A 15,231-nucleotide genomic window follows, 5' to 3' on the forward strand; every position below is an offset into this window, starting at 1 on the left:
AGTCAGTGGACAGCAGTGCATAAGGGATCGGGCCTTTCAGAATTGAGGAAAAAAAAAAAGAGTAAATTAATTGAAAAAATAAAAAGACTTAAAGCTGTAGGTATCTACTAAGAGTAAGCAGGAAAATATCAAACTAGAGCCCAGAATAGAGTATCTGCATACAGAGTGCAATCCCCTCCCCGTCCCTCCACCACCACCACCACACACACACACACACACACACACACACACACACACACACACACACACACACACACACACCATCACCACTCTCACCCACACCTTGTGAGGTCTCCTTTCAGAGGCGCTGCCCCATGTTATAATTGATCACAGGGCCCAGGCCATGAGCGTACATCATGAATAGGCCACCACCACTGTCTAATGGCTGGGGTCTGGCCAACCTGAATAATGTGTGTTTATCTCATGGTGACCTAGAACAGGAGTTAAATAGGCGTTAGTAATTTGCTTTCAGTCGGGCAAGGAGAGGACCTCTCTTAAGGGGGGCTATCATCCACTAATCCTGGGAGTGTCTCTTTAAATCTATTCTATGTATTCCTCTCCTTCTCAGACTTCCTGTCTTTTGTATTATTTCTGGTTGACTGTCCTATCTACTATCTTTGCATTTAAAATATGTCTCCCTGTAGTTATGGTAGGGGGTGTTGCTGTTATTTAGGTGATAATTAGCTGATGATTTATCCCTGTTTCAACATATCAGGGAAGTTTCCTCTTTCAGTCTAAAAATGTGGGACACTTAAGTGATTCATTTTCATACGATCTTTATGAATACCCAATTTTCCCTCGGTTGTCACGCTAGTATAGTCTGGTTCAAGCAGAATAATGAAAAATTGAAAGGCAAATCTTTGACTCCCCTTCGCAAGTGATGAAAATTTCATAGGACAGTATGCAAGCCTGGCATTTCTCTAAGTTGCTAGGATGATCAACCATGGCTGTGGAGTGTTTGTGGCTCTAAATCCTTTGATTTACTGAGATCGAAGATGGTGTTGCTTGTGACAGCCTTTTAAAAAGTCTGCTAAAGGGGCTAAAACCTGTTAATTTAAAAATTCTGTTTTCGTCCAAGCATCCTCCTGCTTGTTTGTTGCTGTTTTTCGGTTGTAATCTTTGCAGTAGAAGAAGAGGAAGTGGCTTTTACAGTTGAGTGACAAGATATTCCTAGGTGGGCTTCTGTGCTTTTACACATAAAGGTTAATGTTATTCCCTACCAGGTCACAGTGGGCTTCTTCGTTTTGGCCCGATAACATCCTAAATGCTGTTCTGTGAGTGAAACAGTAAGCACAGTAATGCGATGCCTGAGGATTGTTGCAGGAGAGTGTAAGCTGCTCTCCCTTGTCACCTTTGCAGACAGAGGCAAAGAAACGAGGTCAGTGTAAACACGGCTAAGATAGCCATACAACATTCATGAGGCTTGCCATGTTTAACGAGAACCCTGGGATTTGTATTCTTATGAATGGCTCGACCGTGGCACACACTGAAGCCCCTTTTTTGTTTTTCTTTGTTTTGGCTGGGGTTGCCCTTTGGAATGAATTAGCCAAATCTGTTTATGCGTTTTTTAGAGGAAGTGCAGCTCACGAAAACTGTCGCACTGAGCTGCGCCGTCCACGTCTCCCACGGAGATCAGATGCTGAAATATTCATAGGCTGGCTGTTTTCTTTCTCCTGCTGAAGAATAAAAAGAAGACTTGCAGTTTTCAAAACAGACTAGGCTTTGTGTCTGGTTTAAGTTTTTCATATCTGTGATGCTCTGCAGTCAGTGTGAGTTTCACACCGTGGGGAGGGAACGTGGAGGAGAAGAAGGGATAGTCTTTGGCCTGCGTATTATAAGAGGAGAATGTCAGTGGAGGGATGTTTTCTCCTTCATCTTGAACTAATCTTCTCTTGAGAGCTGCAGTTGATGTTGGGATCCTCCAAGGTTTTAGCATCGATCCGTGGGATTTGGAGGAGGAAGTTTGGGGAGAAGTTTCTGACGATTATTGTTGGAGTGCGAGTTCACACAAAGATACTTAGGATTTAAGGATGTTTACTTGATTTAAAATTATGCAAAGCATGTGCACAAAGTCTTTGTTTACACACATACATATCCAGGGTATGTACTCCTGGGATAATGGTAAATTACTTGTCAGTAGTTGACAGTATTGTTTGAGACCCCCACCCAACTGGATTTACATTTGAGGGACTTAGTCGTAGTGTATTTGTGTTGCATTAGTATTCCACCATTGCTCACATACTCCCAGTTGGTAAAAGAATGATTTTTCCCAATCTGATGCATCAAGACAGTTAAGGACGAGCAGTCCTTGTCTTTGCAGTGGAGCTTTGATTGCAGACAGAAATGATCATGCTCATGTTCAGCTGTGTAGCTAGCAGTGAGGAAACAGAGATAACTATCTTGGTAACTATCTTTCTGGGGATGTGGGGATTCTGGCCACCTCAACTGCAGTTTACATCTTTCAATGTACACATCCCTACTTCTACCTTCTTTAGGATGGTACCAGTATTTCGTTAACTACTGTGCTTTGTATAGTTGACTTTTTAGGACAGAAGATACACTACATGAATAAATAAATTCAATAACTTAAGGCGTCTAAATGTAAAGTAAACTTAAACCTGCATTCTTTCTAATGGCTGGCAGGGAATGACTGGTTACAAGAAGTCCAGTCGTTTGTGAAAAGAAAATGACCAGTCAGTGAACAGTTTTTTAATCGATTTATAGTCTCAGTAGCTCAAGTCTTTCAAGTCTTCTGCAATACAGTGTGATGTTCATTTTGTAAATTATGGTCTCATTTAGAGCAAAATAGGCATTAAAGCAGGGTATGGTTTAGGGCATGGCTGCTTTGTGCTTACGTCACTACCAAACTCACGTTCTCAGTCAGATCCAGTCAGGATATCTCCAATTGCACATTTTTGTCCAAATATTGACACTTCTGGCTCCAAAATATTCAACTCTAGGCTTCAGAATGGTGGTTCACTAGAGAGATTATTTTGAAGAGGTTGCTTATTCTGCAGTTCAAGACGGTTGATACAGTACATTTGATGGAGCAGGCTTTTGCGTCAGCAGTATACTGTATGTACTATATTCACTGCAGCACTTAAGCCATTTAAATACCTAGACTGAAGAGAGGCTTTTTTAAAGCATATGATACATACGTTAGAATAATAGATATGGCCATACCTCACAGCCGTAAGATCCTTCCTCCAACATTCTTGTAGCTTTTATGTTCTTATTCTCCTCTAGGCTTAAGTAGATCTAATGAGGGGAAATTGAGAAAAGATTGCGGCGTTCATCTGGACAACCAGCCAGTTTTCCTGTTTTGGGCACTTGATGGACAATGTACAGTAGAATCCCAGTCCATTAGCAATTATCTTTTATCAATATGTTTTTTGTTTTTTTTGTTTTTCTGAGAAATTAAGATTTTAAATGGTGACAATTAATCTTTTCAAAACATGTTACTTGAAAGGTTGTTCAAGATATGAAAATAGATTAACTATGACTGGCTATGGATTTATCTTAGCTTTTGATAGATAATGAAACAAAAGTTATTTGCTTTGTCAAATTTAAGTTGTTTTAACTTTTGTCTCAGTTACATGATTGGAGAATAGGAGAATAGTCACACGGTCTTCATTATTCACTTTACTTATGATCATTCCTACTTTATGAGTAAATGAAAATAATAATACACAATCATTTGCATTTGCTGTGTGTTTAAAAGCCCTACCCAGTGTGGTAATATTGTCCCATTTGAGCTCCTAAGTGCTTATTATGTTGTGAAGTGTCAGTAAAGCACCAGAAGGGGCCTCTGGAGCTCCACTGGCTGTCCAAAAAGCTGATTTGTTTGCCGGCTGAAAGGTCCCCAAAGAAAGAGTCTGCTTGGTGAAAGTTGTTTCTTCTCCGGCAGCTCTCTGCAAGCTGGGACAGAATCACTGTTTGTTTTGTCTTCCTGTTAGCTCCTCTTTAAAGGATACTGTAGTCATGTAAGTGTGAATGTCCATGCAGTGATAGGTGGCTAGATGTGTCACAAGGATCTCGAGCAAAAGGGACACACGGACTATTAAATAAAAACATGACACCTTTCATGCATTACCTGAATTTTTAACTTCAAGATTTGTGTCTACTTGCATCTGATTCCCTGCAGCCCAACGACCCAGTGACAAACATCTGTCAGGCAGCTGACAAACAGCTCTTTACCCTGGTGGAATGGGCCAAGAGGATCCCCCACTTCTCTGAGCTGCCCCTGGACGACCAGGTCATCCTTCTACGAGCAGGTATGTCAACATTTGCATCAACAAGCAGCATCAAAATAAGCAGGCAGACTTTTTTTGTGCAAAAAACCAGACAACCAACTAATAACTAATGAAGATAATTTTATTCCATAATGTCCATAATGTCCCCTCTGTGAGACATCCGGATTTAGCTGTCACTCAGAAGTTGAGATCAAATAATGTACAAATAAGCCCGCAAATTCTGACAAATACCCACTCTAGACTTTATTATTAGAACAAACATGGCTAGATTAGTTTGATCCTTGGTTTTTAATCCTGAGCAGTTTTTTTAAGGGGTTTGCACACCTACACGCACACACAGATGTTTTCAGTTAGTCTGACTGATTAGATCACTGATAAGGTGCAAGTTTTGCAGAGCTACTGCACACGCTGTAGGTACTGTACTGTTAGAGAGTGAAGGAAAAGTCTGTCCTGCACAGACAATTGTGACAAGAGGTCCAAACTGGAGTGAATAAATGAGAATCTACTACTTTCCTAAGTAGTAAATATGAACATGTTTTCTTTACTTTTACTTTTGTTAGCATTCACTGTCCGCAGTTTCCACGAGCCTGCTAATGGCTAACTAACTAGCCTTTGTTTTATGTTGGTTAAAATGGCAAGAAAATGAAGCAAGAAACAACCCAACCCAAAAAACCCAAGCACATGTTTTAACTGTTAAAAGAAACCCTCTTGACTGAAGTAGAGCTGCTTGTGCTAGCTCTCTATTTGTGTCTGGGTAGAAAAATCTATACAAAACAGCTTGAGTAGTATAATGTGGCCATAACCCTGAATAAATCTCTTGGTTATGTGACTGAGACTGGAGTCGACCTACCAAGGTCATAACAGCTCATTGTGTGTATCTGCTCTATGTGGAAAAGAAAACCAAACACTCAGGAACACAGAAATGGCAACATGAAAACACACAGTGAATCATCTGTTACTTCTCTTACATTCACTAACATCACATGCATGAAGGTCTTTTAGGTTCTCCCAACACGTTGCCCTTGTAGCCTGCCTGTCGCACCAAATTACACCATTATATTATAAATCCACCTTGAGGGGAAAAAAAGCTATTACACACCCATGCCATACTTTAAAAAAAAAAAAATCCTCCCATCTCTCCTTATCCTGCACACATGCATTGATGGAGAGACTTCAGCAAAGCAGGGAGACATTATTCTGGAGAGTTTGTCTCTTCTTGGCTCTCAGGTTTTCTATAAATAACCGCTTTAGTTCTGCTGTATCACAGATAAAAGCATCCCAGCTTCTCTCATACCCAACTCAACTCTGGGGAGAAGAGGCGAGTGTTGCCAGGCAGAACAGTTAAAGGAGCCCTGTCACTCAGAAGGCGGCGTCTTGTGTCTTTGGTGCTCTCTGTGTCAAGCCCCAGCTTTGGCACATCAAGCCTGTTGTCTTTATTGTAATGGCAGCCGCAGTTCATCCCTTTTACACGCTTGTCTCTTCCGAAAGCATGATTCAAATGTCTTCGTAATAACCTGATGCCTGTGCTTGAGAAAGCTGCTCGCTTTTACCGCGAAGCTTAATTGATTCATTGGAATTCCCCCTTTGTTGTCACTTTCATTTTGCTTGAATGCTGTGTGAACTTTTGTCCAGGGATTTGCTCATACTTTTCCTCGATCCCTCTCCCCATCTCTGCTGCAGGTTGGAATGAACTCCTCATTGCATCATTTTCGCACCGTTCGATAGCGATTAAAGACGGGATCTTGTTGGCGACCGGGCTGCACGTCCACCGCAACAGTGCCCATAGTGCCGGAGTGGGTGCCATCTTTGACAGGTCATTATGATTCTACTGTACATTGTCCATCATATTCATTTGTAGTCATGTTTAAACTAAGTGCAGCGTGCAGCTACTGCTTTTAACATTTTACCTACCTTTTCACTAATAAAACAAACAAACATACTGGATTTTAAAGCATAATCGAGGTACTAAAAATGTTTATTATTAAATCTGATCATTGGTGCATTCTTGTGTAAATTACTGTGTCTACTATTAATCAATCAATATTGCATCTGGCAAATGTGGTGCTATTATTTACTTATTAATATATATTTTAAATATATATTTGTATCCTGTGGGGTAATTTGTGGATTTCTCTCTGGTGATCATTAAAGTCTAATTGATATTATAATGCCATCATTAATTTGTTGATTAGGTTTTGGCTTGTATCTATCTGAATCTGGAAAATAACAAGTAATTAAAGTTTTCAAGTATATGTAATTGAGTAAAAAGTATAATATTTCCAAATGGTAGCAGAGCAGAAGTATGAAGTATCATTAAGTGGTAATACTCCAATAAAGTAGAAGTTCCTCAAAATTATACTTAAGTAAGATACTTGAGTAAATGTACTTAGTTATTTTGCACTGCTGTAAGTCAGTAATAATCCATAAATAAAGATAACTTGGTTTACCAGTTTATAAAAAAATCTTGCTGACTACAAAACTTTCTTTGGGTTACATGTTTATTAATGGCTTGTTTTTGCTCTGTTGATCATTAATAAACGATTATTTTCAACTACTATATAAATGTGTACACATTTAGTAAGAAAATATTATTAAATTACTCATTACTGATCTATTAAGATTAATAAATAATTATTAACTATTAATAAAGCATTAGTTGCAACACCCATTGATAAAGATATTCTATTCGAAAGTGGGTTCATGATTTGCAGAATATGACACTGACGTTTTGAGGTTGAAATATTGACACCGGCAGTGTGTCCCAAGTGTGTTTCATGAAAACAGTGCAGGAACTATTGATTGACTCCAGTATATTAAATATGTACAGCTGTGTGCACCAGTGGTCACACAGAAACTCTGAACTGCTCAGAAAATGTCAAAAAAGAAATAGAAGAATAAAAAAAAAAAGAAAGAGAATCCATGCAAGTCACTGGCTGTGAAGTAAGGTTTGTGCAGGGACCACCTTGGTCACTGTTATTGACTTTCCAGCTGTCTGACAGAGTGAAATCTCACATGAGTCTGCGGTGTCAGTTCAGCAGCATCGCACCTTGAGTTGAACTTAGCTACATGAGTCGAAAAGTTACAAACCTTACAAGAAAAAATGTATTTTAGGTCTTTGTTGACCAGTGTTAGTCAGCCATTCCCCCGTTCAATGAATTGCTTAGATAGTTTGTCAGGTGCTTATTGAACCCAAATGAGCAGCAGTCTGTCTCTGGACATATGTCTATTCTTCTTCTCATTTCCTCGTGTCTCTGTCCTCCACACCTCCTCTGATCTCCAGCCTCTGTGCTCAGTCATCAGCGTTCACAGCCACAGGACTTATTCCATCTCTGGTCATTAACTGTGGCAAGTATTAAGATACAGACAACTGATAGTTTCTTGATCTACTCCTTTTTCTCCTCACCGTACGAATGGAGAGACTGATTGACTTGAGCACTTTTTATTTTCCCCTTTTTTTCTTTCTTTTCTGGCTCTGTTGTTCTTCCTCGGAGCAAATTGAATTAGAATGAGCTAAGAACCACAATTGACTTTACTACCCGAGTGCGAGCAGGGGGGTGGGGGCGGCGAGAGGGAAATAAAGAGCAGCTGAAGAGAGGGTGTGACCGAGTCAAAGAGGGGTGAGGAGTTCGAGTGACTCCACGCGCTGACACTCCCACCAGTGATGTCACACACAGACAGTGGGAGTGCTGGTTTTAGGTTACAACTTGTGTTTACTCTGTGGCTTTCCTTTTCTGAAAACCATGTACTAAATATAATTACTTTGCAGTATTGTAAACTTTTCCACTCATCTAACTGTGCCAATGAGGGCTGAGAGTATGCCTGTATGTATTTGTCTTTAAATAGATTTGAGCTGGATAGAGGTTAAACCATATTTTTAATGTCCCACTCTGGATTCTGGATAATTCACATGAGTGTGTCATTTACTAAAATGTTCCAATTAGACCCAAATGGTTTCCTGTGATCTTAACTTGTATGGCACTCGTTAGTTTGTCTGATATAACACAAACCAGCCAAGAAGGCTTAAACAAACTGAATTTGAATGAGCCACATGTCTGATTTATTTTTTTTTTTTTTTTTTTTGTCTCTTTTGTGCAGAGTGCTCACAGAATTGGTGTCAAAGATGAGGGACATGCAGATGGATAAGACAGAACTGGGGTGTCTTCGAGCCATAGTCCTTTTCAACCCAGGTAACTATCACTATATATACTATATATATATATGTAGAAGCTTTTATTTGTTGTGGCAGTTTAAAGAAGCAGTAAAATTACTTCTCTCAAGGATGTATAGTTTTATAAGAGCATGTACTGTTGAACACCTTGACAGACTCAATTTGACTGTGGAGCAACACAGTCAGGGAAAAAGTAATACAACTGGCTCTGATTTGAGTTTATCAGTTGTTGTTTTGAGGTTTCATACATAAAATAATAGTGCAAAGTCATTGTTGTTGACATATTTCCTGCGTGTGAATGCGCTGAGAGAACAGTCACAGCTCTTAGTCAAGTTCAAAGATGTGCTGTAGGCCTGCGAGCAACCTTAATATCGACAGAATAAAATATGACTCATTTGGAGCTTAGCGATACTCTAAGATCTCTGTTTGAGTATCAAACTCTCCCCTCCAGTATGCTTGGCAGCTGGCTGTAAAACTTATGTAGTTTCTTTGTTGACGCAGTCTAAAATTGGTTACAATCCATTTCAATGGCAACAGTTTTTCACAGCAGAAGAGGAAAGTACCAAAACATCCAAAAGAACCTCTCAAAGCACCCCTGCAGTATAATCCCCTTCTCCACCACCCAGAAGAATTCAAAGTATCTTGCAAATATTGATATTTTCACCAAAATATGGGTAAATACACCACTTCAGAGAGGTGCAGAATCAGTGTATTCAACCATATGTTTTCTACTGCGGATGGAGAAGAAGATTATGCAGAAAAAAAAATCACAATTGGGATCCACCAATCGTCAGTCATATTCATCAGTCACAAATGCAATCACAAATGCAGTACAAGGATGTTTTGTTGTTTGTTTTTGTAATATGACATCCTTTTGTGATTTTCTTGTTATTCTGTAAAAATCTGAGAGAGAAAGACTATGGCACCAGGTTTTCTTTAACCCCTGCCCATGCTCTGCCAAGACATGTGTCCCTCCTGCTATCAGTACTTTGTTCTGTATTTGAACCTGATCCACATGACACCCAAGCCTACAAAACCAACCTGTGAGTGTGACCCAGGTTTTTAATGACTCACTGTGGGAGCCCCTTTCTGTCCCTCTTGGGGCCACTGTGGATCTGTTCAGCCCAGACACACTGATCTTCTGTGTTTCACATTTTGTTCGGGCCACAGCCAGGTCCAATGGTCCCAGTTCACTTCTCAGCCTGATTCCATGTTAATTTGGGCTTCACCGGCCTGACTGAGAAAGCAGAACGCGGAGGGGGCAGGGGGGTTCAGTCCTTCCTTTCCCACACTGTGTGATTGAGTCCAGCAATTAACAACAAATGTTCATTCATTGTTGATCAATCGTGCAATGCTTTGTTCCTCAGAAATGTTAATCAATGACGTGTTTGTGTTAATCAAAGACGAGTCCTCCAGTGAGGCTTAAATTAGCGCAGCTTGGAAATTACAGTCTTAATTGGACTAACCCAGAATGTGGTGACACATGTACACGGCGAGCATGCGGGGTTAAAACTCAACTTGTAAGTTAGTAAGTCTCTGCTCTCCATCACAAACTGCTGCGAGGAGCCCATGTGGCAGCACATACAGGACTCTTAATTAGAAAAAGGCACAGGTTTGCCGCTGTTAATTTTTTTTTTTAATATTATTTTTGTGTGCATCTCCACAGACTCTAAAGGACTGTCCAACCCCGGTGAGGTAGAGGCTCTGAGAGAGAAAGTGTATGCGTCTTTAGAGGCCTACTGCAAACAGAAGTACCCTGAGCAGCCTGGCAGGTATAGATACAAACAGAAATGACTGTGCACATCCCCAGACTCTGGTGCTGAGATAAACTGTGCAATCCACAGCCAGAGAAATACAAAAAGAGTATGGCTTACACGTGTATTTATTTTAAGCTCCAATCCACACAAGCCTTTATAAGGTAAATATTACAGCTGTCACATACAACATCCACATTTTTCATCATTTTCACGCTATTATCAGACGCATTTGATTCATTGCACAGATGTATTGCGGATCTCAAAATAAGTAAAGAAATGGGGCTTCATGCAAGAACATTTTTTGCATTCTTATCCTAATTGTGTCTTCCTTATTTGGTTTGCTCTTATGAGGGTTTCACACTGGGGGGGAAAAAAAAAAGAAGAAGAAAACAAAAACAAAGTTAGTTGTGTCAGTGGTCACTTTACAGACCTGAAGCGATTAGAAAATATGAATAGAGCTGCCAAAGACATGTCATCACAGGATTAGCATACTGTGACGGTGTTATAGTTGAATGCTTACCCCTTAAAAAAAAAAAAAACTCTTAAAAAAGCAAAGCAGCTGCAAAGCACTGCTTTACTCCAAGGCAGTGGGGCAAAGGGGCAGTCTTGGGATGAGAGAAGTGACAGCTGGACAGTGAAATGTAACTGATCACCTCTTGCATGAGCCAGACATAAATTATGCCTGTGTAGTTTGTTGTGAGATTGTTTTTCTCCACATCCCTCCTTCTTGTTGTCAACTGTATAATATCTTTATGTCTAATTTTTGTTATGTTGTGACAGATTTGCCAAGTTGTTGCTGCGGTTACCGGCGCTGCGCTCCATCGGCCTTAAGTGTCTGGAGCACTTGTTCTTTTTCAAGCTCATCGGCGACACGCCCATTGACACCTTCCTTATGGAGATGCTAGAAGCCCCACATCAAATGACATAATAGCAGAGAGGGTGGAGCTCCCCTCCTCCCACCTCCCTCCTCCACCCCAATACCTCCCACTCAACCCTGGATCAGGAGCGGGACCCTTTTTAAAATCCCATCTCCAGCAAGGGACAGATCACTTTTAATGGAGAACCTCTTCTTCCCTCCTTCCCTCCCTTTTTCCTCTCCTCAGCTCCAATTGATGTGTTTCAAATTATCATGTCTATGGGTCTGTTTTATACCTTGTAAGATAAATATAAATAAGAAAAATATATATATATATGTATACAGTAAATGAAAATCACACGGCAACTCGAGTGACAACAGTGGACTGAAACAAGGTCGGACAGAGGACAAAAGAAACGTATTGAGCCATCGTTTTCATCCTTGCTGTTTGTGCACCTTGACAAGACAAAGTAGAGACGATCAGGTTTTTAACACCCACAGTTATGCTTGCAGGTATACAGTATATATGTATAAAAAAAAAAGAAAACAAAAACAGCGGTGATGTCATATTTGGACACTCAGCGTTGTGATCAGGACAATCGTGGACTGGGAGAACCTCAGGCTGAGCTCTCCCTCTCTCTTTCAGGACTGAACTTACTTCGGGGTGGGGACGGCGGGGGGAGAGCACATCTGCTCAAAAGAACTCCTGCCTGACTCGACTGAAGGCGTCAGGTCTTGCACTAGCTGTTTGTGATGTGTGAGCTTTCCTGAGTAGAACTCAGAGCTGGGTTGTCAAGACTGCAAGTGCTCAGAAAACCTCAGGTCTCTGGCCAATTCCAACAAATACAAACATGTCTTACTATATTAGCACTGTGTGACATCAGGGAGGATGTTCACTGATCGTTCACTGATCAGTCCTTCAGTTATTGTTAATCGATCGAACAAGAGTTGGGAGAACTCGTCGTGTACAATCTGTGCTGTCCTGCGAACACGGGAAGATGCAGGCTGCTGTAAATTAGCCACACGTTAGCTTTGTGCTACATGATGCTCTGAAAGGCTTCCACAGCAGGCACCAGGAACAACTTTTTGTCATCCTGTTTCAAACAATTGGGCCTCTGTTGCAACCTCACAACATAAACTTGGATGGCTGGAAAGTGAGCACACAGTCTCATCCGTGTGGTAAAACTCGCTGGCCTCTGGGCTCCTTGTCCGTCCCTTCTCCGACCTCTCTGCTTCTCCTTTCATGTGAATTTCAGCACACCTTTACACCTCCATGCTCAGAAATCCCTCTGCTCGGTGCAGCGGGTGTTAGCTTTTCTTCAGTACGCCTCATATCTACCTGTACAGAAAGTTGCAACCGTACACAGTATTGACGTTATGACGTTATGTTTTGATTTTTAACAGCAGCAGCAATGCACAATTACCTCAGTTTCCATCCCTCCGACCTTCAGTTCTTGATACTCGTTTAACCATTTTCAGGATGTGGGAGAAGTGCTTGGCGTTGCAGCAGAGCCATTATTTGTTTGTTTGTTTGTTACTTGGCACTTAACCTCATGACAGTGGAGTCGGGTTCCTAAACGGAGAGATGATGTTGATGTAATCGACCTCCGAAGTGGAATTTGGCCCAGGCCCAATCCAGAACACGCACATACACACACACGCACACACACATACACACACATTCGCTCTCTCTGCACTTCTTTGGACAACCAAGTGTCACTCAAGTTGAACTGAAATGTTAAATATCTCCATGTTGTGTATAAATATGCTTTATGCCCATGATCTGCTTTTTTTCCCTCCTCTTTTCTTTCTCTATAAGTGCTGCAGCTGCTGCAAAACTATGCATCAAGTGCATTTCCAAAGATTGTCCACAGAGCGAGTGCTTGTTAGCATGGCTTAAACAGGTCTGACTCCTTATAAAAACAAGTGTTTGTGAGGTGTGGGTCTGCTGTAATATTTTCCTGGAATGGAGTACTGTTCAGTTATTAGATTCAGTCATTCTGTCTTGGTTTATCCACCGCTGACTGACTGACTGAAAACAAGCAGCTCTCGGCCCTCGTTTGAAAGTGTTTTATGGAAGAGTGAAGCATAGCAGATTTAAAGGTCATGTTAAATAATAGCTGTTGCTGACTATGATCTGAGAACAGGACTAAAAGAAAATTAGATTAAGGATTTCCTTCTTATATCTGCATACTCACCACTGTTTCATAAGCACCTTGACACTATCTGGTCTTGAAAGAAAAAGCCCTGAGCACCATGTTTTCATTATAAACTGAGATGGTTAATCACCGAATATGGAGGCTTGAGTGTGCCACTAATCTTAATATTCTTCAATCTTAATATATAACATTAATTAGAACTGCATTGCAATGCACCAGGAAATGGGAAAATCAGATGATAAAATCTATTTAGTAATTCCATCAATATTCTTTTTAAATTACAGATTTTTGAATTAAATTGAGGGTTTTAATCTAATCTAAATTTGAATCTTTTTTGTGCCTACCATGTGCCTAGCATAATCTATCTCATAATTAATTATTCTCCTGCTTTGATATTTACAGATTTCATTTTTGTGATTTTGATTTAAAGGCAGACTGAGTGGGGTTTTTCTCAGAAACAGTGTTTAGACTCAAACAGATGACTTTTGACTGATGACCCGTTAGAAGTGTGTAGTGGTGTCTGAATCTGTGGAGACCCTGCTTCTTGCGTAAAATTTCTTATGTTGCTGTTTCTGGGTCATTTCTGGGCGTCAGCCTTTTGGTAATGGGTGTGTAGCTCTCAGCCAGTAATGATGCACAGGGTGGGAGGGTTGCAGGTGGTACGCTGGGCTGTGTTCTGGCAGTCGCGGTCAGAGGGTGTGCACTTTGGGTGTCCTTAAGATGGGGGAGGAGGGGACAATCTTGAATGTTGTGTTCACAAACCACAACTGAAAAATCCTACTCATACTGACTTTAAAGTGCTCAGCATGTCTTTTAAAGATTAAATGAATCCACAGAGCGGAAGCGGGAACTTTTATTGGCTGGGTGTTGGCTCCTGTTCCACCTTCAGCTTATTTTATTTTTGTTTTTTTTTCTGTTTTTTTTTTTTGGTGAATATATTAACTGAGAATAATTGAGCTTGAAAGTTATTCTGATGGCACCATCAGGTCTCCATAAAAACGTTGACACCAACCTAGACACAAGTGCTACATTGACCATGTGTCAGTTTTTCCATCATGATTTGGGTGTAAGTTTCACTGAAGGGCCTCCATTGAGGGGTTTTGCTCTGCAGGTTTTGTTCTACATCTGTAAAACTGATCTCCATACACCCAGTAATCTCCTTTTTTTTTTTCTTATGAAGAAAGGGCATAGAGTTGGTTCCATAGAGCTCTGAAATGTCACATACTGTACACGTGAAGCAGGACTAGAACATTTACTTTGAGTCAGAGAGCAGTTTGGCAAAGACAAGAGAGAGGGATGTGGCAGCTGTTTGAGAGATGTGAGCTCCCTCTAGTGAAAGAGAAGCAGCGCTGCAACATTACTTGAATCTTTTCTACAAGTATTTAATCAGACAAAAAGATGGCACTTTCTCGCAGCGTTATCATCATCATTTTTTCCTCTTGATCAGAAAAAACCTCAGTGTCTGTGCTTGTTAAAACTGTAAAAAGTAGCAATAACTACAGTATGGCCTATTGGCTTGTTGTATATGACTCAAAAGTTTTATTGAGGTGGCCTGTATTATTATGAACTATCCAGGTGACAGTATTGACTGCCAGTTCAAGCTCAGTTTACAGTATTTATATCCTGGAAAAATTATGGACATTTTTCATTTTCGTTTTTTTCAGCTTCAGCATTATGGCAAACTTCTCTTGTTGTAAGAGCAGGCTTGTTTTATGATTATTTCTCATTTTAATCAAGAAAAGCGGTTATTAAGCAATGAAATGTTTGTTTGATTGGGTGAAAAACAAACTACTTTAAACTGAGTATCGTCCTGTTCCCTCAAGTTTGATGTCTCCTCCTCTTAGTTTACTGATTGGTGATTGCAGGTAACTTAAGCCATAATGTAGATGATGTGCGCGCTCGCTCCCCTGCAGGAAAATAAACAGACAAGGATTTCCTTGACCAGATAAAGAAATGATCACCCATAGAATGATCACCAACATGAATGCTTTATAACATAAAGCTATATTTTGTTAATATGTACATGTGTATATATTTA

The 15,231-nt window shown here is 40.4% G+C and overlaps 1 protein-coding gene across 5 annotated transcripts in view; it reads left to right on the forward strand.

Annotated features, from left to right (window-relative positions):
* rxraa (retinoid X receptor, alpha a) overlaps positions 1 to 14,582 on the forward strand; it is a 182,489-nt gene extending 167,907 nt beyond the window's left edge. For all 5 annotated transcript variants that reach the window (XM_046375620.1, XM_046375621.1, XM_046375622.1 and 2 more), the window contains 5 exons: positions 4,145 to 4,274; positions 5,934 to 6,066; positions 8,349 to 8,440; positions 10,088 to 10,193; positions 10,959 to 14,582. In XM_046375620.1, the coding sequence (XP_046231576.1) occupies positions 4,145 to 4,274; positions 5,934 to 6,066; positions 8,349 to 8,440; positions 10,088 to 10,193; positions 10,959 to 11,106 (609 nt within the window). In that variant the 3' untranslated portion in view covers positions 11,107 to 14,582. The remainder of the gene's footprint in view (positions 1 to 4,144; positions 4,275 to 5,933; positions 6,067 to 8,348; positions 8,441 to 10,087; positions 10,194 to 10,958) is intronic.
* The last annotated feature ends 649 nt before the right edge of the window (positions 14,583 to 15,231 follow it).

Source organism: Scatophagus argus, chromosome 20 (assembly GCF_020382885.2).
Source record: "Scatophagus argus isolate fScaArg1 chromosome 20, fScaArg1.pri, whole genome shotgun sequence".
NCBI classification, from domain to species: domain Eukaryota; kingdom Metazoa; phylum Chordata; class Actinopteri; family Scatophagidae; genus Scatophagus; species Scatophagus argus.